The sequence below is a fragment of the Solanum dulcamara genome, chromosome 3, assembly GCF_947179165.1.
Source record: "Solanum dulcamara chromosome 3, daSolDulc1.2, whole genome shotgun sequence".
NCBI classification, from domain to species: Eukaryota; Viridiplantae; Streptophyta; class Magnoliopsida; order Solanales; family Solanaceae; genus Solanum; species Solanum dulcamara.
The window spans coordinates 65,073,179-65,096,088 of record NC_077239.1 but is presented as its reverse complement, the minus strand read 5'-3'; the positions used below and the strand labels follow the sequence as shown (position 1 = coordinate 65,096,088).

Below are 22,910 nucleotides of genomic sequence, written 5' to 3'. Positions count from 1 at the left end.
ATATTGCTTGACGTAAAACGGATAGCAGATTTATTTCTATTGTTTGTTGATTTTTTTTTACGGCTCGATAGATATATAGAAATATGAGTAGCTACATTCAAAATTCTAAAATATTATCTAAAATATAAAAATAGATAGATTTTTTATTAACTGTTTTAAAAAAATATAAATTCTATATTGTTTAAGTGAAAATAAAAGGCAATAAAATGATAAAGCTCCCCATTAATTAACAACTGTGGGTCCTCAGATTTTTGGGAGGCCTGAAGCAAAGGCTTCTCCCTTTGAGCCACCGCTGCACTGAAGTTAGCCCCAGTTTCTATTGAAGAAGACAAGAATTCAGTGGCATGAATTTTCTTTGTTTAACTTATTCCCTTTATCTCTCGCTAACTTTAGTGGTTCACTTCACAATTGGGTTTTTTCTCCTTGGGAGTTTTCAGCTGGTCGGAAGTGGAAAGAAGCAGGGCATCTTTAGAATGTAACTGGTGTTGAAGTTTTCAAATTGCATACAGTCATGGAGACTCTTGGGTCGAAAAAGCTAATAAAGAAGCATGAATTTGTTAGGGTCATCATCCAGTGTCTTTATTCTTTAGGCTACAGAAAGTCTGCTGTGTGTTTGGAATCAGAATCTGGAATTGGCTACAAATCTGATGAATTTGGGACCCTCGAGTCCCATATTCGTGATGCTAATTGGGATGCATGTATTGACAACCTTAATAAACTCAATGGCTTGACAAATGAGACAAGAGCTTCAGCTTTGTTTCTTGTTCTTAAACAGTGGTTTTTAGAGTATTTGAATCTTGGGGATGACTCTTTAGCTTTGGAGATCTTACAGAAAAAAATATCTGGTTTAGAAGTGGGGAAGGATAAGGTTCATAGGCTTGCTTTTGGATTGCTCTCTTTGAAAGACTTGGGGTTGGATAAGGAAGATCCTGATGGTAGCATCTATAGCTTCCGAATAAATTTGCTGACGGAACTTGAAAGAGTACTGCCACCACCCATTACATTGCCAGACCGAAGGTTAGAGTACTTGGTTGAAATGGCACTATGGTCACAGATAGATAAATGTGTGTTTCATAATTCAGTTGATGCAGTTACGCTCTATGAAGATCACCATTGTGATGCCAGTCAGTTTCCTACGAAAACCATTCAGGTTGATAATCTTTAACGATATTTATAGCTTTCTAGCTTGAACATTGAAAGGACCTTGTAAAGCCTTAATTTTTTAAGGTTTACAAGTCTAATGTTACTTAAATGATTACTTTCATTTTGATCCATTGTTTTTTAGCTCAATAGGATGTCAGATTATCATGTTTATTGACATATACTTCAATAGCTTAATTTGTGCTTTACAGTTATACCCTGGAAGTTGACTTGCAATAGCTCAAAACTGGTTCCACTGCTACTTTATGCTAATTATAGAAAATTCACGTTGCTGAATACTTAGTATGTCTTTCCTTCAGGGATGTGCACACTTTTGGACCAAACTGAAAAGGTAAGCAGGACAATTATATGGGATATTTCCCAAGTTCACTAGGAGTTGAACTAGTTTGCCTCTTTGTGGGGTCCTTTCTTTTTTGACCTGAAACGGCTAAGATAGTGTATGAAAGAATGCATATAAGCTCATCACAAAGGTTTTTTCCGAGTGGTCTTATTTGTTCTTCAGATAAGTGTGGGAAGATCCAAGACTAAGTTAGTCGAGGAAGCTACATTCCCAGCAGAACTGCGCATCCTGAGAAGGTCATTTAATTATATCATTAATTTGACTATCTTTTGATGTGATTTACGAATCATTGTCTCAATAAGCTTCTGAGATTAGGCAAATTTATAGAACATTAGTAGCCTTGCAATTACATTCGGTTATAAACGTTACTTAATGACTTTCAGATGATCTAGTCACAAAGAAATTGCCAAATACTATTAGTGGTTTTCTATTATAGAATCTTTTAATGAGTGGAAATCATGAAGATTGGACTTATCACACCGTTATCATGAGTAGTTCCCCCCTTCCTAATTTGGTATCATTATTCGCCTAGCTTCTCTCTAGGATATATGTATTTAATGTCTTTTAACACTGTTGCAGATCCTGACTAACCACGTAAATGAAGTCTGGTTTGTCCAGTTCTCAAACAATGGAAGCTACCTGGCCTCATCATCAAGTGACAACACAGCCATCATTTGGAAGGTTTGTTTCACGCGATCACACTTAAGATTACTATGAAGTCTGAGAAATCCAGGGGTTTACTCTTAAATTAATTTGGGTTGTTCCTATAAATTGCTGAGTTGTGCTGTTCAAAAAATAAAGCTAAATCAAGGAGAGAGTGGATACTAGTTAAGGATCATAGCCCTGAAGCTTTGGAACTCCATAAGCTAGGAATTTGGTTGAATTAACCTGTTTACATTGTCTGAGTGAATACTTTCATGGAATAAGCAGGAGAAATTTGTTCTTTTCTTTTTGCAGGATGAATTAGAAATGGAGGAATAGGGTTCTGTTGAATCGAACAAAATTAAACAGAAAAATTACTTATTCTGCTTTGCTTTCTTGATAAATGTTACCAAGAAAGTCATGTTGTAATTGCGAGTCCTTTATGCATTCTGAAAAGCTTGAATAAGAAACTTTTCTTTCTTTGGTCAATTGAATCTTTTTATCAAGAAATTGCACTCGAGTAAATTCTTTAGGTTGTTCGCTTGCCTGTTACTACCAGGAAATGATCTAGTCAGCATTATTTTTTTCTTGGGAAAAAAGTAAGGAAGTGGTTTCTAGGTTTATGCTTGGGCTGAAGAATTTTCTTGTAGGATCTGTCTGTAAAGTTGGTCAGTTGTCTGAAGACGTGTTCCTAGAACGCTCCATCCCACATTTGCTACAATTCTTAAGCTAATGATTAGACATTTTAAATAAAACATGGGGCAGCCCGGTGCACTAAGCTCCCACTATGCGCAGGGTCTGGGGAAGGGCCCGACACAAGAGTCTATTGTACGCAGCCTTACCTTGCATTTTTGCCAGAGATTGTTTCCAAGGCTTGAATCCGTGACCTCTGGGTCACATGGAAGTAACTTTACCAGTTACTCCAAGGCTCCCTTTCATTTTTAATAAAACATGAAACTTCATATATACTCTTGTCTGTAGTGATTAATACAACAACAACATACTTAGTGTAGTCCCACAAGTGAGGTTTGGGAAGGTGAAATGTACGCAGACCTTACCCCTATGGTGGGGTAGAGATGTTTTTTGGGATAGACCCTTGGCTCAAAAGAGAAGTTTTCAAACCAAGGATTGTTTCCAATAGACCCTCGGCTCAAAAGAGAAGTTTTCAAAGAAAGAAAAATATTATAGCAAGATACAAAGCAAATGAAACCGTATAAGAGAGAGTTATCAAGTGTAAAATAGAATGTAAGAATTAAATAGTTTCCAATATAATAGAAGTATCATTGAGTAGTTTCCACAGTAAAAAAGGTGGCGATCATTTTGGATCGACATTCGACCAAAAAGAAGAAAGTATTATATAAAATGAAACAGAGGGAGCATATTTTCGGTGCCGATCTTTTTGAATCGACCCAAAAGAAGAAAGTATCATATAAAATGAAACGGAGGGAGCATATTTTACTTATTTCGAAACAAAGTGAAACATCCCAGCACAAAAAAATTCATAGTTTCAAACTATATCAAACTAAATTTAGAGGCTACATGCCAAGAATTAGTCAACCCCAAAAGTCAAATATCTCAAAAACCCAAAAAAGAATTATGAAAAGGGCCCAAAAGCCCCAAAAGAAAATGAATGCAAAATAAAAGAAGACTAGTCAAGTAAACCAGAAACAATCTAAAAGTCAATTATTTGCATAAGAACAAAAACAAACAATCCATTCTGTAATCAAATTAGCATGCAGAAATAAGATAAAGAAGATGTTGTAAATTATTAACATCTTGTAAATATAGACAAGTCAACTAACAGAAAGCTAAAAAATTTACCAAAAACTGATTTAACAGAAATATAGACAAAGTGAAAGAAAGAGAAGCTTAGAAGGGCACTTTGAGTCCAGGATGTCCAGTTACGCTGACAAAAATCTAGGAAAAATACCCTAACAAGTACAATCCTGACCATGCCTATAAGCTACAAAACAGTTTCAACCATAAATCACCTGATGTTAACTATGTTGCAATCAATACAAATATTCGGGGCCAAAGATTATCAATAAGAAATGATACATGAAGCGTGGGTAGATGATCTCAGGAAGCCCGTGAACTCCAGTTCCATTTTAACATAATCCTGAAACTTAATGGTCCCTTTGTATCTGGCAGCAATGATGATCTTTACTAGCACAGTTGCATGCTTGAGGATTTTTTTTTACCGTTGACAGTACCAACTTATATTTCCTTAGTGGTCTAAAAAAGTTGATGAACTTGATGGTCTTCAAATGTAGTAATGAGCGATTAAAATTATGCATCCTCATCTGTAGTGATTAACATTTCTTAATAAAACCATGAACTTCATCATCTATGCATTGTTGTTTTAGTTTGGACAATTGAAACTTCATTATCTAATCAAAAGACTACCTGTGGAAAAACTTCAATGGATTTTGGGATCAATCAGTAATTACTAAGTTTACGCTCCAAAATCTGGTGATTAAAGGTGAAAAATGCATTCAAAACTGCAGCATCTTGAATATACATGGCCGTATTTAGGACTTCTTTTTGGTAGATGGTGCTCATTTAGAACTTGCGGCTATTAATGGTTTTTAAGAAAATAGGACCTTATTTCTTAGTAGCTTGATGGACCAAGGCTGTGAATTTGGTGTTTCGGTTATTCCATAGTCCACATCCCTCATGGCGGATCTATATCAATTATTGCTTCAAAATGAATGATGATTTATGATGGCTAAGTTCTGTGAGAAATATAGGAGAAAAATATTATTGAATTGTGTATTTACATTATTGCACAATCCTTTACCAAATACGATATTATTTACTATTTCTATTCCTATTACTATTCCTATTCCTATTCCTATTCTAAGTAGGATTGTACATATCTACTCCTATTCTAACACCCCCCTCAAGCTAGTGCATACAAGTCTTATGTACCTAGCTTGTTGCAAATGTAATTAATACGGGGACCGATGAGGGGCTTGGTGATATATCTGCAAGTTGATCACTCGACTTCACAAAATTGACAATCAATCTCAATATGCTCAGTTTTCTCATGAAATACTGAATTTAATGCATAATGCAAGTCAATCTCAATGTGCTTGATTTTATCATGAAATACTGGAAAGATGCATAGTGCTATGCTAATTAGATATAAGAAAGTAGTCACCAAAGAGATGGCATGGTGCTACACAAACACTGACGGATATGGGGTTGACACAAAACTATCCTAGAAAGTCACTGAAAATTGACGCACAGTGACTTGTGTGGCTGACTTTTCTTCCCTTGAATATGAGATTCATACATATATCATTGGCCCTACTTTTCTTAACATAACCATTGGCCAGACGGGCCGCATATATGGATAATAGCCTGCCGCCAGAAGCGGAAGCTCTTTGATTCTCTACCAAGATTGTAGAGGCTCTGATACCATGTGAGAAATATAGGAGAAAAATATTATTGAATTGTGTATCTACACGATTACATAGAGACTCTATTTGAAGACACTACAATACAATTCTTTACCGAGTAGGATACTATTTACTATTTATATTCCTATTCCTATTCCTATTCTAAGTAGGATTGTGTATACCTATTCCTATTCTAAGTAGGATTGTGTATACCTATTCCTATTCTAACAAATTCAAAACTGAAGATATTGAAGTTGGAAGAGTAAATAGGTATAATTAAGGGGTGAGACTTACATATCTATATCAATTATCGCTTCAAAATGAATGATGTTCTTATGATGGCTAAGTACAAAACTGAAGAGATTGTAACTGAATAGGTATAGCTGAAGAAAGAGATTTGCGTACTAATTTACTCGTCAACTTTTCACCCGAAAATGAGAAGTATCTTTTGTATAACCTTAAAACGATCTAGTAGGATGAACTTCCAAGGTTGATAGTTATCTGCACCTATGATGCTTAGACTCTTCAAAAATGTAGCCGGGTACGTGTCGGATCCTAAAAGCAGTGCATTTTGGAGGATCAGACACGGGTGTAGCAACAATTTTGGAGAGTCCAAGCAATGCATATCAGCACATATAGGCTTATAACTTGAGTATTTCACTTGGCACATATTATCTCCTTCCAGCACAGGTACCACCAGGTACTATACCCACCATGTTTTATGTTGGTGAGGAGAAATCACTTAGCATTTTTTTGCCTCTGCTAGGATTTGAACCTTGGTCTCTTATTGTTTTCATCCCACATCGTTAACCGCTATGCCACATCCTTGGGTGCACATATGCTTATAACTAAAGCTTGGAGTTTTGTGGAGGGATGGGAAAGTTCACCATCCAGAGTCGGATGCTTCATATAGGATCAAATATACTGATTAGTAGGTTCAATAGCATCCAAGTAAAAGGCAGTCGCCACAATTTAATTTGGTACCTACCTAAATGTTTGAGTGTGATTTCAAATTACTTTTCATACTCCATATGAACTTTGTTAGAGAGCATGCAAATGACGAAGCTTGACAATAATTTTAATTGTATGCTTCCTAAAGAACTTATTTCTTTTGATAAAAATTCTTTTTTGGATGGGGGTGGGGTGGGGGTTGAGGTGGCCGGTGGGGGGAGGTGAGGGGAGTGAATAGTGAAGAAGTGAAAAACATAGGAGGAGATACTTTTGATAGGATTAGAACCTTGCATCTCGGTGGCATATGTGGATTTGTGACAACTAAGCTGCAGAATTAGCATTTTATCAAGCAATAAATTTCAACTACTCCAGCAACTTCATGAACTTTTGGAGGTGTTAGAGCGAAAGTCCCATTGTCTTCTAATTTTCAAGAAAGAAATGACAGAAGTCATGCTTGGCCACTGGAAAGGCAGAGATATGTCTTAGGATCAATCTTAAAGTGGTCAACTGCTACCAGCATTCTGAAGCTAAACTTTGATTTATAACTGCATGATTATATTCCTATTGTGCCGTATAGCCGCTCTATTTAGGCACTGAGGTAGGAATAGTGTTGAATGGTTATTCTCTCTCTTCTGTCTACCACAAATTGGCGACCGGGTTAGTTTTTAATGGAGTTTATCAGGGACAAATTTAACAGCTAATACAAATGGGTCAAAGAATGCTTACCGCCATGTTCTTCCCAAGAGATGGCCCCTAAAGACATTGGAAAGACATCAATCTAGTCTTAGTTAAAACCGCGCTTATGATTCCATGAAGACTTTCTTCATCGGGAAAAAAAGACGAATCCAAGAGGACTTCCTGACCTTTTGCATATACTTTTTGTCAGATGTATTCCTAGTTTAGGATAGTATGTTATAGTGGTGACATTCATTCCAACAGGTTTTGGGAGACATGACATTTGGTTTTGATATTTCTGACAGTTAGTAACTAAGCATTTGGTTAATAAATATCCTTGATGATTGTGTACACATATTTTGGTCAAGATGTTGTCACAACTTATGAAGGATTTATTTAGATGTTGATATGCAGAACCTATAAACTTACAACTTACAAGCAATCATGCCTTTAGCATTATATGCAACCTGTTTGTTTTTTGGTTTCTTAATAAGTTCTCTATATTTCTACACTTCGATATATAGGGCATCAACAAGCTTCTGGGAATGTGGATTAATCAATCGTGTACAACATAACTATTAGCTTTTATATTAAAGGCCACAAGGATCCGATTGACCACTATTTTCTGAGTGGGTTTGTGAATTACTTTCAGGTACTGGATGATGGGAAACTGACCCAGAGACATGTGCTGCGGAGCCATCAAAAGCCAGTTTCATTTGTAGCTTGGAGCCCTGATGATACAATGTTGCTAACCTGTGGGAACATAGAAGTGCTTAAGCTCTGGGACTTGGAAACAGGTACATGCAAGCACACATATGGCGATGCTGATTTCATTATCAGCTCATGTGCGTGGTTTCCTGATTCTAAGCGATTCGTCTGTGGCAGTTCGGACCCTGAAAAAGGCATATACATGTGGGACTCTGAAGGTAATGAGATCAAGTCATGGAAAGGGACGCGAATGCCAAAGGTTCTAGATCTTGCTATTACACCTGATGGAGAACAACTTATCAGTATATTTTCTGACAAAGATATCCGAATATGGAATGTGGGGACAGGTGGTGAACGTGTGATTTCAGAGGAGCATCCAATAACATCCCTTTCACTATCAGGGGATGGTAAATTCTTCATAGTAAACCTTAATAGTCAAGAGATTCATATGTGGGATATTGCAGGCGAGTGGCTTAGCCCCATGAAGTTTGAAGGCCACAGACAACATAAGTATGTGATACGCTCCTGTTTTGGAGGATTGGACAGCACTTTTATCGCAAGTGGTAGTGAAGATTCAAAGGTATGCTCGTTCATTAATGCCCGCCCCCAACTCCCACTCCCCAAAAAGTGAAATAAAATCATATTAAGCATGAGATTCAAGAAGTTCAAACTTTAATGTGAATGATTCGTTGGAGACTGCTTTTTTAGCTTAGTAGTTCTCACTTTATTATGCTTAGATAGATCTTGGAAGATTTATAAGCAAGACTACAATACGTCTATTGTACTACACTGCAATTTTTGCAGCAACAAGCACACATTGTTCACAAGCTAATTGCATTATGTCTATGCATAATCAGCATATTACTTTTTCATGCGTGTGAATTTTCATATTGCAGAATTTTGTTACTGCACAGTCTCCCTTGCTTTGTAGTGTCATTCTCAAAATCTTGTGAACTGTTTCTTTATCGCCCCTTCTTTATTTCCTTTTCTACTTCTCAAAGGTCATGAGGATTCTCTGCTTTTTATCTGTGCTTGACCCTGCATACATACCTTTTCATTTGTTTGAATGTGTATGTGCGAGGAGACAAGGAGGGATGGTCTAGTGTAACCATGAGGTCGTGGTCGAGTCATTAAGGAGGAAAAAGTGGGTATTTCCCCTCTTCAGTGGGGGTGCTTTTTTTTTTTTTGTGTGTGTGTGTGTGTGGGGGGGGGGTAGGTTGTATAGAAAAGCAAAAAAGAGGTTGATATGTGCAGAGTTTATCTCTGTATGTTACCTCGCCAGTCGCCACGAATCTCTTACTCTTGATTCTGTCATTTCTTAAATATGTTGTCTTAGTTTCTTTCTTTGTTTAGATTTAATGTTTCAATTTCTTGAGGTCAATAGTTGAATTTTCTGCTTGTTAACTGCTGTGGATTCTCCAGATAGTGCATGGTATTAAGTAAAACATAATATACACATAGACAAAGGGGTCAAGTTATACACCGACCACTAACACACAAATTATAATAGTTTTTATTGGGAAAACGACACAATTGAGTTTGTTATGAGGTCAAGGATACGCCGATCGATTTAACTCGTTGATTAGTTTTTTGGTAGATAGATATGTTAATAGATGAGCTTAATAAAAACATTAATGTAGGAAAATAAGCAAATGAAGCTCAGATGCTTGATGTTTCAGCGTGGTTTGGGAGGTAGCAAAGTGTGTCCGGTTCCGGAATTGGAGACGTTTAAGCTTTATGTTTCTTGAGAACTAAGACTTAGCAAAGAATGTAAAATAATAGAAAGAAGGGAGCACAAGAATATCATTACTTCGTATTGTCAAAAATCCAACCCTTTATAAATAACTGAAAACTACTAATTTATAGGCAACAAAGGTAATACATCAGGCAATAAGAAAGCTCCACTCGAGCCCTAAAACTACATCTAATGGAAATTGGAAATGCTGCACCTGAAAATACCGTTACACATGCTAGCTAATATTCCTATGTAATTTGCAGGATCTCGTATGGATATATATGATGTATCCGTCCTTTTGTCTTTGGGACATGAGTCCCTTTATTCCTCCTTCCTGAATTTGGGCCACGAGTTCTCGCCATTTCCCCGTTAACGACCATCCGATTGATCCTTCAATGAAATGAGATCAATCTAGCCATAAGTCATTGGATACTCAAGTGATGAATCTTCTTCTTGATCCTCTATGCCAGATCTTCCGGCTTCATCTTGATGCCAATTGTCTTTTTTGTAAGCAACTACGTGTACAAGGTAATATTCCCCAATATAAAAAGTCACCCCGCTTTTCAGGTATTGTTCCAAATTGTAAACGACAGGCAAAGCATTTTGAAAACCATTTGGCGGGAAAAGTAAACGTAATGTCTTTCCAGCATTCAAAGAGATGCACATCCCATCGTTTTAAATGCATTTGCCACGCGTTGTTCAAGCGTCGGTCCGGTAATGGCGCGCCGATCGAAGCAAGCATGACTCCTTTCCTCAATAGCCTATTTATAGTTTATTGCCTTCTAGGAATTCTCCTTATTTTTCATCGAATTTTTCTATCTTTAACATATCTTCGAAGTTCGAATTTCCTTACCTTCAAATCCTTAAACCGTCAAACCTTCTTATGTTCAAATCTTCTTATCCTTGCAATGTCTTCACCTCTACTTCCCCTAGATATCCCCTATCTTCAAAGGCGGTCCAAAAAACAAAGGGGCAAATGCCGACCCCTCAGAGCTTACCGTCGGTACCATACTTCCGAATAAATGGAAGTTTGTAGATGATTGCAAGGCTCGTCCGGCCTCATACGACCAAGTTGGCGAATGAAACAAGCCAACCAATGCATACGTCTTCCTGATTCTTGAGAAAGATCTACCAATCGATTGTAACAGGCCCAAGGAGAAAATCCAGGTGTTTTCCCCTAACATTTACGATTGATTCCTTAAGACTGGGTTATTCATATGTTTATATGTACCCGTTCTCACTCGACTTCGAGAATTTGAAAGTCGATGACATTATTGTCCAGTTTTTCCCTACTTACAAAATATGTCTGCGCTAGGTTGCTCTGGCTGTGTGGAAAGTCGTAATTTGTCTCTAGGTTTTGGCCGCTAAGATCGACCGGTCCTTCTCCTTGGATCACTTATCCTCCTTTATTCCCCTCATGTCTTTAGAGGCGAAATTGTGTATCTCTCCATCCAAGGGGAAAAACTATTATCACTAGGCTCGATGAAGACTTTGATCGAGGCCGGATAGAAAGATACATGTTCGTATCCACCAGAGGCATAGTTTCGGATATCAAAATCCCAGAATCATGCAATCTTACTCTTAAGTCCCCTCTTTCTTTATTCTGGCTTTCTTTGCCTCAAATTTTAGCATTCCATTCTATTTTTGACAAGAACTTTTTATTTTCCATCACTCGCTTGGTCGCCATCACTCGACATCTCAATTAAGGTATGGCTTCAGAAAATTCAAGATTCCACGAAGTCCAAAGACAGACATGGAAGCTCATCTCTAGCGCAATGGGTCGCGATAATGGAATGCACACATTAATAATCTATGATGATCTTAGTCGCGTTGGGCCTACCGCTCAGTTGAAAACGATGAAACAAGTCTGCGGTAGTTTAAAACTGGAGTTGGCACAATATCGCGAAGTGGCCGCCCTTGCTCAATTTGGCTCAGACCTTGATGCTGCAACTCAGACATTACTCAATAGAGCTGCAAGACTGACAGAAGTACCAAAACAACCACAATATGCACCACTGCCAATTGAAAAACAAATTCTAGTCATTTATGCAACTATCAATGGATTCTGTGATCGAATGCCACTAGATAGAATTTCTCAATATTAGAGAGCCATTCCAAATAGTGTCAAACCAAAATTACTACAATCCTTTTTTGAAAAAGGTGGCTTAACTAATGAAAGAAAGATGGAATCAGATACATTCTTAAAAGAAAGTGCTTTAGCTTTTATTTCAATTTAATACAATACAATACAAGGAAAAAGGTCTCTTAGGGGTACCACAAATTAAAAAAAGGGCAGCCCGGTGCACTAAAGCTCCCGCTATGCGCAGGGTCCGGGGAAAAAAATAGCTAAAAAGAGTCTGCATCCTGTGTCATATATATGAGATAGGCAGGCCTTTTTTTAAGCAAAACAAAAGGTAATGTCTATCGGTGGTAGTCTTCTTGACATGACATGATATATCAAGTCAAGAAGGCGAGGCTCATAGAAATGGGGGGGGGGGGGGGGGGGGAGTGGGTAAGCGGGCTCCTTTCACTTGACTGGTTAGTTAGGACTTTTTTCTACGATGTTCGAGATCTTCTTGGAACAAGGTCAGAGGCGTTGGACGGACTAGTTTCTTTTGATTCCAATGATAGATGGATGGATGGTTAGGTTGGTAACATATGGATGGAGGACTTCTACAGGGTCTTCTCGTGTGCTCGACTAGAAAGGTGGTTTTGTAGGCAAACGAAATAAGTTTTTGGAGGCAAGCAGAGTGAGGCAATGAAATTGTTTAGGCGAAAGAAATGAGAGAACGAGTGGAGTTTCAAGAATGAGAATCATATATTTTCTCATTTCTTTTTCGTAGTAAGAAGACACTAAGACGCACCCACTACACACCACATACTCAGACGACCAGCGTGGTCCTTTCTCCATAGAAGAGCCATGTATCCAGGGTTGACCACATCATTACTATTTCATCAAGGTGTGGCCACAGTCTCAATGAGTCATTGTGCCCAATTGACAATAGTTGTGGATATTTTGAGTCCTTTAGAACGCAACTCCCATATGAGTTGGAAGCCAAGACAAATGGATTCCACTTCATAAGTACCGTTCACCTCGCATGAAGGCTCTCTCAGAACACGTACCAAGCTTTTCTTAGAAAGGAACAAAACAAAGAGGAGTTCTCCACTCCAAAAGAGAAGGAATGGAAAGAGCAAGCGGCATATCTTGTCATCTTCACGGAATTTCTTCATTTGAATGAGCGAAAAAAGAGAGCTGAACTCTCTTTGTTTCGGGATTGGAAAGGTCGGCCAATCAGGATCAAAGATGACTGACTGCCTAGTGGCGACGAGCCCACTAGGAAGACCCGCCTTTCATAACAAAAATAAAAGATAGAACGAAGGATGAATTTCTCAATGTGGCTAGAGACGCCAGACAAGCATTGCGGTTAGACAGAGCATTCCTTCCATCTCTCAATGCTTTGGCGACCCCTAAACTCAAATTTGTTGCAGACTTCTTGATCACAGGCAGGGTCAGCTCTAGGAGACCAAAGGTAGGCTACTATGCAAGAAAGCCTAGTTTAAGGAGGACGGAAGATATAGCGTGGAGCATTTTCTTATTATGTACTTCTTTTTGGCTAAGTCTTTTTTTTCCCGGCTAGCTCTAGCCCTAGCAGAGGTCTGAATAGACTAGATTATAAGGGCCAGCGTCCAAAGACCTGCCAAACTGCTGATCTCACTTAAGCACTTGATGACAAATAGCAATAAGAAGGGGTAGGGTTAAGGATCACTCATGTCACGGGAAGCAGATCCGACAAGCTCAACTTCCACTGAAAAGAGAGGCTAGATGTTAACCTCAGCTTCGAAGCCTGATGGTAGAGATTCCCTTGATATTCTTCTTGGTGGTACGGCTCCAAGGGCTGTCCATCCCCTGTCTATTCATCGGGCTTTGGCACACTCTCTCTCTAGGCTGGAATACTTGGACCTCGGGTTAGAAGGTAGATTATCCTTTCTCCATTATAGTAGTAGTGGTCAATTGGTCTTCTTTGAAGGCTAGAAGCATCCTCAGGTCATTGAGGATGGTCAAAGCAATGGAGTTTTCTGAGGGGAGCAGAGAATTTCACTCCTTGATTAGGAGGTTAGAGCCTTGTTTATGAATAAGCCGTGAATATGAATAGTCAGGAGCGAGGTTACGAGCTGGCAGAGATAGAAAATCTGGGCACTGGTGACTAGTTGAAGGTGTGCTCATTACCCTGGTGCTAGATTTCACGATGTTGCGATGTGCCCATAGCACCCTAGGTAACTCCTTCGTCCAATTTCCTTTGACCTATTCTAACCTCTTTTTGAGGCTCATCATCATTGTTTTGGTGGTGGAATCTGCTTGTCCATTTGCATTCGGATGGTATGGAGATGACATGATCCTTTTAATTTGCAATCGCTCGAAAAAGCCGATAACCTTTGATCCAATGAACTGAGGACCATTGTCACATGCAATTTCCTTCGGTACTTTGAAACGACATATTATATGGTCCCAAATGAAGTCTTATCACTTTCTGTTCTCGGATCTTTTTGTAATCTCCTGCTTCAACCCACTTAGAAAAGTAGTCTGCATAATTAACAAAAACCTCACCTGTCCAGGAGTAGTAGGCAGTGGCCGACTATGTCCATTCCTCCTTTCATGAATAGCCACGGAGCATTGCCGGATGCAAGAGTTCTCTTGACTAATGAACCATTTGAGCATGTCTCTGGCATTTGTTGCATTTCTTTACGAATGCCTTCGAATTTTGCTCCCTTTGGGGCCAAAACCATCCCGCCTGTATATCTTAAGGACTAGGGAATCAACCCCGGAATGGTTGCCACACACCTTTGTGCACTTCTCTCATCGCATAGTCAGTCTTCCCTGGTCCCATACATATTGCTAATGGTCCTGAATAAGATCTTCTATAAAGGCTTCTATCAACTAGGCAATATTTTGCAGGTTTTGTCCTGAGAGATCGAGAAGCCTTGGAATCTTTTGGCAATTCTCCATCTCTCAAGTATTTGATGTAATCACTGTGCCAATCCCAAATCAGACTTGTTGAGTTAACTTCTTCATAACCCGGTGCATCCATGCTGAATGTAGCAAGTGCACTACCGAACCATCAATGGAATCATCCATCTTGGTTGATTTGATAAGCATATCCGTGGTGACGACATACCCTTACGAAATGTCCTGGAGATGGCTCAAATGGTCCCTCGTATCCTAAGACTTGATAAGCATATCATCAATGTAAACCTCCATGGTCTTGCCAATTTTGCTTTTCGAACATCTTCTTCACAAGTCTTTGATAGGTTGCACTTGCATTCTTTAAACCAAGCGGCATCACATTGTAGCAATATGTGTCAAGTTAGTTATGAAAGAACTTTTCTCTTGGTCTTCTAGATCCATCTGTATCAAGAAAACTCATAATCTGATGCTCGGTCGTAGCATCAATCAGTCAATCGATGTTAGGTACTGGAAACGAGCTTTTAGACAAGCTTTGTTCAAATCCTTGAAATCAACACACATTCTAAATTTATTTTGTTTCTTTGGTACAACGACCATGTTAGTCAACCACTCTGGGTATTGTACTCCCTGGATGGTTTACATATTCTTCAACGAACCTATTCTTTTCTTCAGATAAAGAGCACCTTTTTTTTGCCTTACCGAGGGAAAGCTCGAGTCCATCCCCAGCTTGTCGACTGCTATGTACGGGGATATACCTGTGATTTCAAGGTGGAATCAAGCAAAACAATCGACATTAGTTCCAAGGAAATTAATAAGTTCATCTCTATGCTCGAGACTTAATCTCATGCCCAAATATACCCTCCTTTTTGAAAAATCAATGACATTAGTTCTAAGGAAATTAGATTTCTCCATTATTTTTTTCTAATTAAGTTACTTGATCATTTTTTGAGCATCCGTTAGTAGCCTTATCTCGGCTCGGGTCATCTCGCTGGACATGTTAAATCTTAGCTAGGAGCTTTGTAGACGGGATCACTTTGTCTACCAATTTCATTTGCTCTAAGACCCTCATGTGGACAATATTTGCTGAACTACCTGGATCAATCAACACATGCTTAACCATAAAATTAACTATACTTAAAGAAACTACCAAAGCACTCTTGTGCTGGTACTCCAAGTTGTCCAAATCCTGTTCACGAAAAGAAATTGTTTCTGAATCTGGGATCTCCCGATGTCTCTTCTTGAAGCTAACCGCTAGCTTAGCCTTTTTCGTCGTCGAGACTGTTATCTGCAAACCTCTTCCCCCGATTGTCATGTTTATCATATGTCAAGGTGGGTAAAGCTTTCCGGGTTGTTTGTTTCCTTCTTTCTCCTTCCTGTAGTTGACCTTGGCTCGACCGCTCAAAAACTCTCTTAGATATCGTTCCTGAGGAGTATGGCCATCTCCGAGGGCGACCTCCTCTTGGAGATGCCTATGATCCCCTGTTTTATGTCTGTGTTCCATGGAGTTCACATCCCAGGTTCGGGTCCCTAGATCCTCAGTCAAACCTGATACGTTTTGAGAAACAAGCCTCTTTGAGGTTTCTCATGGCCGCAACCAACTGAATTGGACTGATATTAAAACCATACTCCTACTGTATGGATCGAGCTTGAGGCTCCAACTACCTGTTTGTTTTTCAGTCCCCTTTGGCCTTGATCCCTCCCATTCTGCTTGTCGAACCAAAATCTATACACAGGCTGAAAGTTTCAACACGAACTTGGCCTCATTTCAGATGGGTATGGAGAGAATCGACTCTTTGCGGGTTTTGAATCCGATTTCTGTACCTTAAGCATTTTGTCGTGAGATCCACAAAAATCATCTTCAACTCGGATCTTCGACTCATACCAATGAACATCGGCCCAATTCATAGGCTCGAACTCCGTCAGATTTTCTTTTACCTTCACTGAGGTGATCGAGCTCTCAAGGTTCAAATCCTTTGTAAAAGCCTCTGCATCCCAATCATCCGGAACCATCGACAGCAAGATCCTCTCTCTAGAATCTTGTAATGAAGTCCCAGAGTAGCTTGGAGTCAACCTGCTTGATTTTGAAGATGTCTACTCTTCTGGGCTGCACCTTCAATCCTTCATGGCTCCAGCATATGCTTGATAAAACAATCTGCAAGCATATTAAATAAGTCAATAGAATCTTCAGCTAATAAAGAGTACTACACAAGCACTCCTCCGGATAGCATTTTCTCCAAACTTCTTGACCAAAACTGATTCAACCTTAGCTTTAGAAAAGTCGTTCACCTTAACGACAATAAGGAAAGCCAGAATGTGCTCTTGTGGGTCTGTAGTTCCATCATATTTGGGATATATGACAACCTGAACCTATTCGAAATAAGTTTCGATGCTGCGCTGGGCTTATAAGGCAATTGAGCGTAACTCTGAGAGTCTGGCCCCCTTCAAGATCGGAGGTGCTCTTGGAATATGGTTCATTCGGTTGTGCAGCTCCTTTAGGCCCTGCATGAGTTCTTGCCTGATTAACCCCATTATCGGCATTGCAATGTCGGAGCCGACCCCCGATCTGTCAGCCCTGCATTCTTCCAAATGGGCCCCAATTGCCAGACCAATTCCTGAATTTCTCTGGTGGCGTTTGACCTCTTATGCAGGCGTTGTGAGAAGCCATTGTGTTCGAATTTGTAGCTCCATTACCATTTTGTCCTGTGCGGTCATGTGGTCCATTATGGACCTGTGTTGAGCAGTCAGAATCTGTAGAGCCTCCTTCAGGTCGTCCATGTCAGTCCGTTCCTTTGATGATTCACTTCTTCATGGTTCTTTCTCCCACGCTTATTCGCTTATTCATGTTTTTCAGATCTATATCTTCTAGATCGACCTCTACTGCATCAAAAGCTGTGGAACGTTTTTCTTGAAGACCTGTCTGGTCTTGGGCAGCATTAGGAAGTTGAACTTCAGCCACATTACCATCGTTTTGGTTCACAATTGCCATAAGTTATATCTAGAACACAAGCAGATTTAAGCTAGTAAGTAGAGTAGTGGGTTAAGCCAACACCACAACTGTCCTGCCCCCACTGTGGACGCCAGACTGTTTATCGGGAGAAAAGTACAATTGAATTTGTTATGAGGTCAAGGATACGCGAATTGATTCAACTCGTTAATTAGTTTTTGGCAGATAAAAATGTTAATAAATAAACTTAATAAGAACAATAATTTAGTAAACTAAGCAAAGGACACAATGCAGCTCAGATGTTTGATGTATCATTCTTGTTCTGGAGACAACATAGTGTGACCAATTCCGGATTCGGAGGCATTTAAGCTTATGTTTCTTGAGAACTAAGACTTAGCAAAGAATGTAAAATAATAGAAAGGTTGGAGCACACGAATATCAGTGTATTGCTTCATATTGTCAAAAATCCAACCCTTTACAGGTAAGTGAAAACTTCTATTTATAGGCAACAAAGGTAATACATCAGCCAATAGGAAAGCTCCACTTGAACCATAAAACTACGTCTAATGGAAATTGGAAATGCTCCTCCTGAAAATACCGTTACGCATGCCAGCTAATATTCTCATGTAATTTGCATGGTCTCGATATACCCACGAGTTCTCACCTTTTTCCCCGATAATGACCATCTGGTTGACCCCGACAGTGAAATGAGATCAAGCTAGCCAGACAGTGACTGATTGGGTACTCAAGTGATGAATCCTTGCTAGTTGTTCTTCTCGATCCTCTATGCCAGATCATCTTCCGGCTTCATCTTGATGCCAGGTGTCTTCTTTGTAAGCAGCCACATGTACAAGGTGGTTTTCCCCAATACAAATATTGGGATTGGAATATGGTGGATAATAATCATTGGATTAGTTGGTTAATCTAAATTTGGATGTAAGTGAATCTAAAACATTGTTTTATTCTAGATGGCAATTTGTTTCAAGTGATTTGCTTAGCTTATTAGATCACTTTATCTGACATAATATTGGTTTATTATCTTATATGATTAAATATAATGAACATACCATAATTGAGCATTATCAATTTTATCTGCCTTCAAATAGTGTACCATTATTAGAGAAAAATTAATATGAGGTATACTAAAATCTTAGATAAACTAATATAGTAAACACAATTTTAGACTCCTCTTCTAACTTATCATTTCAAAGTTCATACTACAAAGTACAAATATTATTAGAAGAAACTGGGAGATGATACACAAGAGGTGGTTAACTAAACAAGTACTAATAGTTTAAAGATATTGCCATTTAGGTTATCTAAGACATTTATTTCTTTCTTTGAAAAATGAGTGATGTAATACATGTATTGCTGATATGTGTATCCTCATTTATTTTGTCACTTTGGTACAAAATAATACATAGATATTTTGGTATGATTTATGCAGAAACCAGAATAGGAAACAAATCGTCAATTTATAACGCAAAGTTTTACACCCAGATTTTGCTCTAATACCTTAAACCAAATGATTTTAAAGAGCAGTTGAAGATATGACGCATCTAATATCATGAACTTAGTTATTTTGACCCTGGTTGGAGAAAGAGAGAGAGAAAGAGAGAGAGAAGGGGTGTTGTGTCTATGGTGGTAGTATCTCAAATAACTTCATGACCTTTTATTCTATCTAGTATGTTTATGTTGTCAAACTGCTCTATTAGTTTTTATCAAAATATGAAGGGGAATAGTGGGGAAATCTGATCACATGCTGCAGGCGTTAATACATTTTAACAAAGAAAGGAGAAACTGGAAGAAAGAAAGCTGCTGTTGGAAAGCTGTATGACACCTAAAATCATTCTCCAATTCTTTCTGTTGATGGAGATTCGTTAATATCAGAGCAAGGGGAACAGAGGGTGATTGCTGATTTAGTTTTTCATTTCCTTTCTATTTGGGAAGGTTGAAAAAACTATGTAGTAACCACACACAGAGTCATTTTCTAACCAAACAAGGGAAATAGCATAAGCCATCCTTTTTCACTTTCTTCTGTGCTCAATTGTGATTACAGCATTACCCTAGATTAAGAGATACAACTGATATATATTATTATGTTGGATTCGTTTCATTTGTCCCATGTTTGCACAAGTAGTGGGCATATGCTTTTTTATTTTTGTTAAAACATGGACTTGCTAATATTTTTTCCAAGTATGTGATTCGAATCGCTAGTCACAAATGTCAATTCCTTCATTTTGTTTTGTATATTGATCCAGGGAAATCATGTGAGATCTTTTGCATTGTTGCAGGTGTACATATGGAATCACCGAGGTTCGAAGCCTATTGAGATCTTGTGTGGCCATTTAATGACCGTGAACTGTGTGAGCTGGAATCCTAAAAGGCCTCAGATGCTAGCTTCAGCAAGTGATGATCAAACTATTCGCATATGGGGGCCTGATGTTCAAAGTAAATAGTAAAGAGTAAGCTGGTGTGTGTATTCAAATGGATTTTTCTCAATTGCGATTTCCATTTGCCATGTAAATCTTCAAATTTTGGCATGTCTATTCCCCCTGTAAATTGTCATCGTTTCCTTCAATAGGGTAGCTAGAAAAATAATTTTGGCTCCTCGTATTTGAAAATGCCATTTTGGATGATAATAAGTAAGAATCTTTTACTAGAATGCAAACTGCTTTCCCATTTTCTTTAAAGTGTTCACTATCAACAAGTCTGCTGTGCATTTGATTCAACAACTTTTATATTGAATCCGCATTTGCACTCACTGGTGATTTAAAATACAAAAATTTATGAAGGATTATATGGGCTATTGTCTAGATATAATCCAGCGTTTGTATGCAATAAATTTGTTTCTTTTTTTCTCGGTTGAAGTTGATAAAGAACAAGCACGAAACGTCGAGATTAGGTGAGAGTTGTGTTTTTGCAGCAATTTAAAACAACAAAAATTATCTATCATATATATTAAATTCAAGCAAAAAATCATCATTGCTGACAAATGACTATGTGCATACGTGATATGATATATATAAAAATGAAGGAGTTGACCAGTCAAACAGACGTTTTAATTTTATTGTTATTTTTTAAATAAGAAAAAAAAAACGAAAAGGATACTATCATTTATATATATATATATACACACACACACCCCTCTGGGATTACAGAGAAAGATGGGGGTTGAGTTTGAAAGGAATATTATGAATTGACTAATGTCTAGCTATTTCCTCTCTTTGACTACCCATTTAAGATTAATTGCCAAACGATCAAAACGTAAAGGAAATTTACTACTTTCTGAAATAGAAAATAAAAAATCGAAAATAGAAAAACTAAGATGGCGAAGGAAATTAAATTATGGAACTTTTCTAACAAATCTGTGGAATTAGCAAGTCTATTAGAAAGTCGACTTACCAATTCACAAGTGGACGTCGAGATTGGTTGAGTGGACTCATTTGGAAATGGAAGTGCAAGTGTTTATAAATTAAACGAGATTCAAGTTACGGATATAGTTGAATTCGTCAACAGTGTAAAAAGAAGAAATAATTTTGAATCTTGAGAATGAAAATTTAGGAATCAGTTCTCATCCTTGATAATAATACAACTATTAAAAAGGAGATCTTGTCAAGCGCATTGAATCTCTTGTGATAAGTTAAATTATTTCAACCAAGAAATAATAGAGTTTAACATCACGTAAATATTAATAGTGTACAAAACTGTTTATCACTACCAGATTATTTTAAAGATAACTACCAGTAATTATTCATGATAAGTACTATTGAATAAGACAGACAACTTGTTACACAAGTATAGTACCTTAGCATTTACATTATGAGTTTATAATAATAGCAAAGGTGGGTTTAGGAAGAATGAAACTTGTAGTGTTTATCAACAGCAAGGGAAACATCCCAAGTGCAACATAGTCCTTTGGGAATAATGACAAGATCCCCTGCTCCAAACTCCACTGACCATATCTCTCTTGTGTTCTTTGGATGCACTTTCACTTTTCCTCTCAGCAGATAACATGTCTCTTCTGCATCAAATTTTAATTGGTATTTTCCTGGTGAACAACCCCATCTGTTTAAAAAACAAAACAAAAAAATCATGATTGATCAGCCTTTTCTTTAATGAAACATATACAACAACAATATACCACTGTAATCCCACAAATGGGATATGGGGATGGTGAGTGTATACAGACCTTCCCCCTATTTCATAAAGATGGAGAGGTTTCGATATATCCTAGACTTAAAAAGCATTTGAAAAAGGGAATACAAAAATAAAAACAGCAACAACAACAACATTATACTAGTGAAATCCCGCTAAGTGGTGTTTAAGGAGGGTAGAGTGTACACAAACCTTACCATTACCTCGAGGAGATAGAGAGACTATTTTCGAAAAATCTTCGGCTCAAGTGCATCAAATCCAAATAAAAGCAATAACAACAACCAACAGAATAATGTGAAATGAAAACTAGTACACAACATACGGAAAAATGAATGGTAACAACAACAAAATTAATAATGCGATGAAGCAGAAACAAAGAAAGTGATAACCGATTTGTACTCACTTTGGCCATGATTTTATGCCCAATTCAGAGAGTTGAGATTCTGAAGGGTTCTTCTGGACAATAATTCTTAGATTTGACGATGAACAAAAGTCTGAGTTGGATTGAGCATCCATGAAGAAGAAGAAAAACAAGATATATAGAAGAAAGGAAAAATATATGAAGAGTAATTAAGGAGACACTTCAGTGTTTTAAAATGCTATTTGTAAGGTAAAGGAAGAATCTTTTACGAGGAAGCTATTGGGTTTATTCCATCTCAGACTATCGGGCGAATATATACGCTTTCTCGTAAAATAACTTCATTTCACTTATTAGCCACTAACCAAAAAGTCATAGCTACAAAATGTTGTGTTGGGAAAATAAAGAGTTTTTTTTTTCTTCAAAAAGACATCAAAAAGAAAAGATGCAATTTGAATAATATTTTTTTACATTGAACGGTTGTAATTTTTTTGAAGGTTTGTGATTTTTTTGATTGATTGTTTTTTTTATAAGATACAAGAAACACATGTTCATACTATCCTTTGTTGACTATAAATTGAGGGTTTCCTCTCATTTTTCAACAATGAATTTTTAAAGTTTTTTATTCATCTAACTCAAGTGTGATTTGCAATTGTTGAGTGAGTTCGAAGTTCGGCGGAATTTGATGTACCGCTATCATGGTGAAGTAAATCCTTCTATTCTAGAAGGATATATTTCATAACTTTGGATACTTCAGAGAAATAATTTTTTTAAGAACACATTGTAAATTTAGTTTGCTCGTTTTCATTCTTTCATCTTGATTTATTATTATTATTATTATTGTTGTTGTTATTGTTATTATTATTGAATA

The 22,910-nt window shown here is 37.8% G+C and overlaps 2 protein-coding genes across 2 annotated transcripts; one reads left to right on the top strand and one right to left on the bottom strand.

Moving 5' to 3' along the window:
- Nucleotides 1–246: 246 nt before the first annotated feature.
- LOC129882699 (WD repeat-containing protein WDS homolog) lies at nucleotides 247–20,216 on the top strand. Its single transcript, XM_055957112.1, has 4 exons — nucleotides 247–1,150; nucleotides 2,081–2,182; nucleotides 7,826–8,461; nucleotides 19,818–20,216. Exons 1-4 carry the CDS (start codon nucleotides 512–514, stop codon nucleotides 19,980–19,982), a joined length of 1,542 nt encoding a protein of 513 aa, XP_055813087.1. The 5' UTR covers nucleotides 247–511; the 3' UTR covers nucleotides 19,983–20,216.
- A 967-nt stretch (nucleotides 20,217–21,183) lies between these two features.
- On the bottom strand, nucleotides 21,184–22,260 carry LOC129881687 (uncharacterized). The gene is made up of 2 exons (XM_055955808.1): nucleotides 22,085–22,260; nucleotides 21,184–21,591 (listed from the first exon to the last, which is right to left on the bottom strand). The coding sequence occupies exons 1-2, from the start codon at nucleotides 22,195–22,197 to the stop codon at nucleotides 21,375–21,377; spliced, it is 330 nt and encodes a 109-aa protein (XP_055811783.1). The 5' UTR covers nucleotides 22,198–22,260; the 3' UTR covers nucleotides 21,184–21,374.
- Nucleotides 22,261–22,910: the final 650 nt, after the last annotated feature.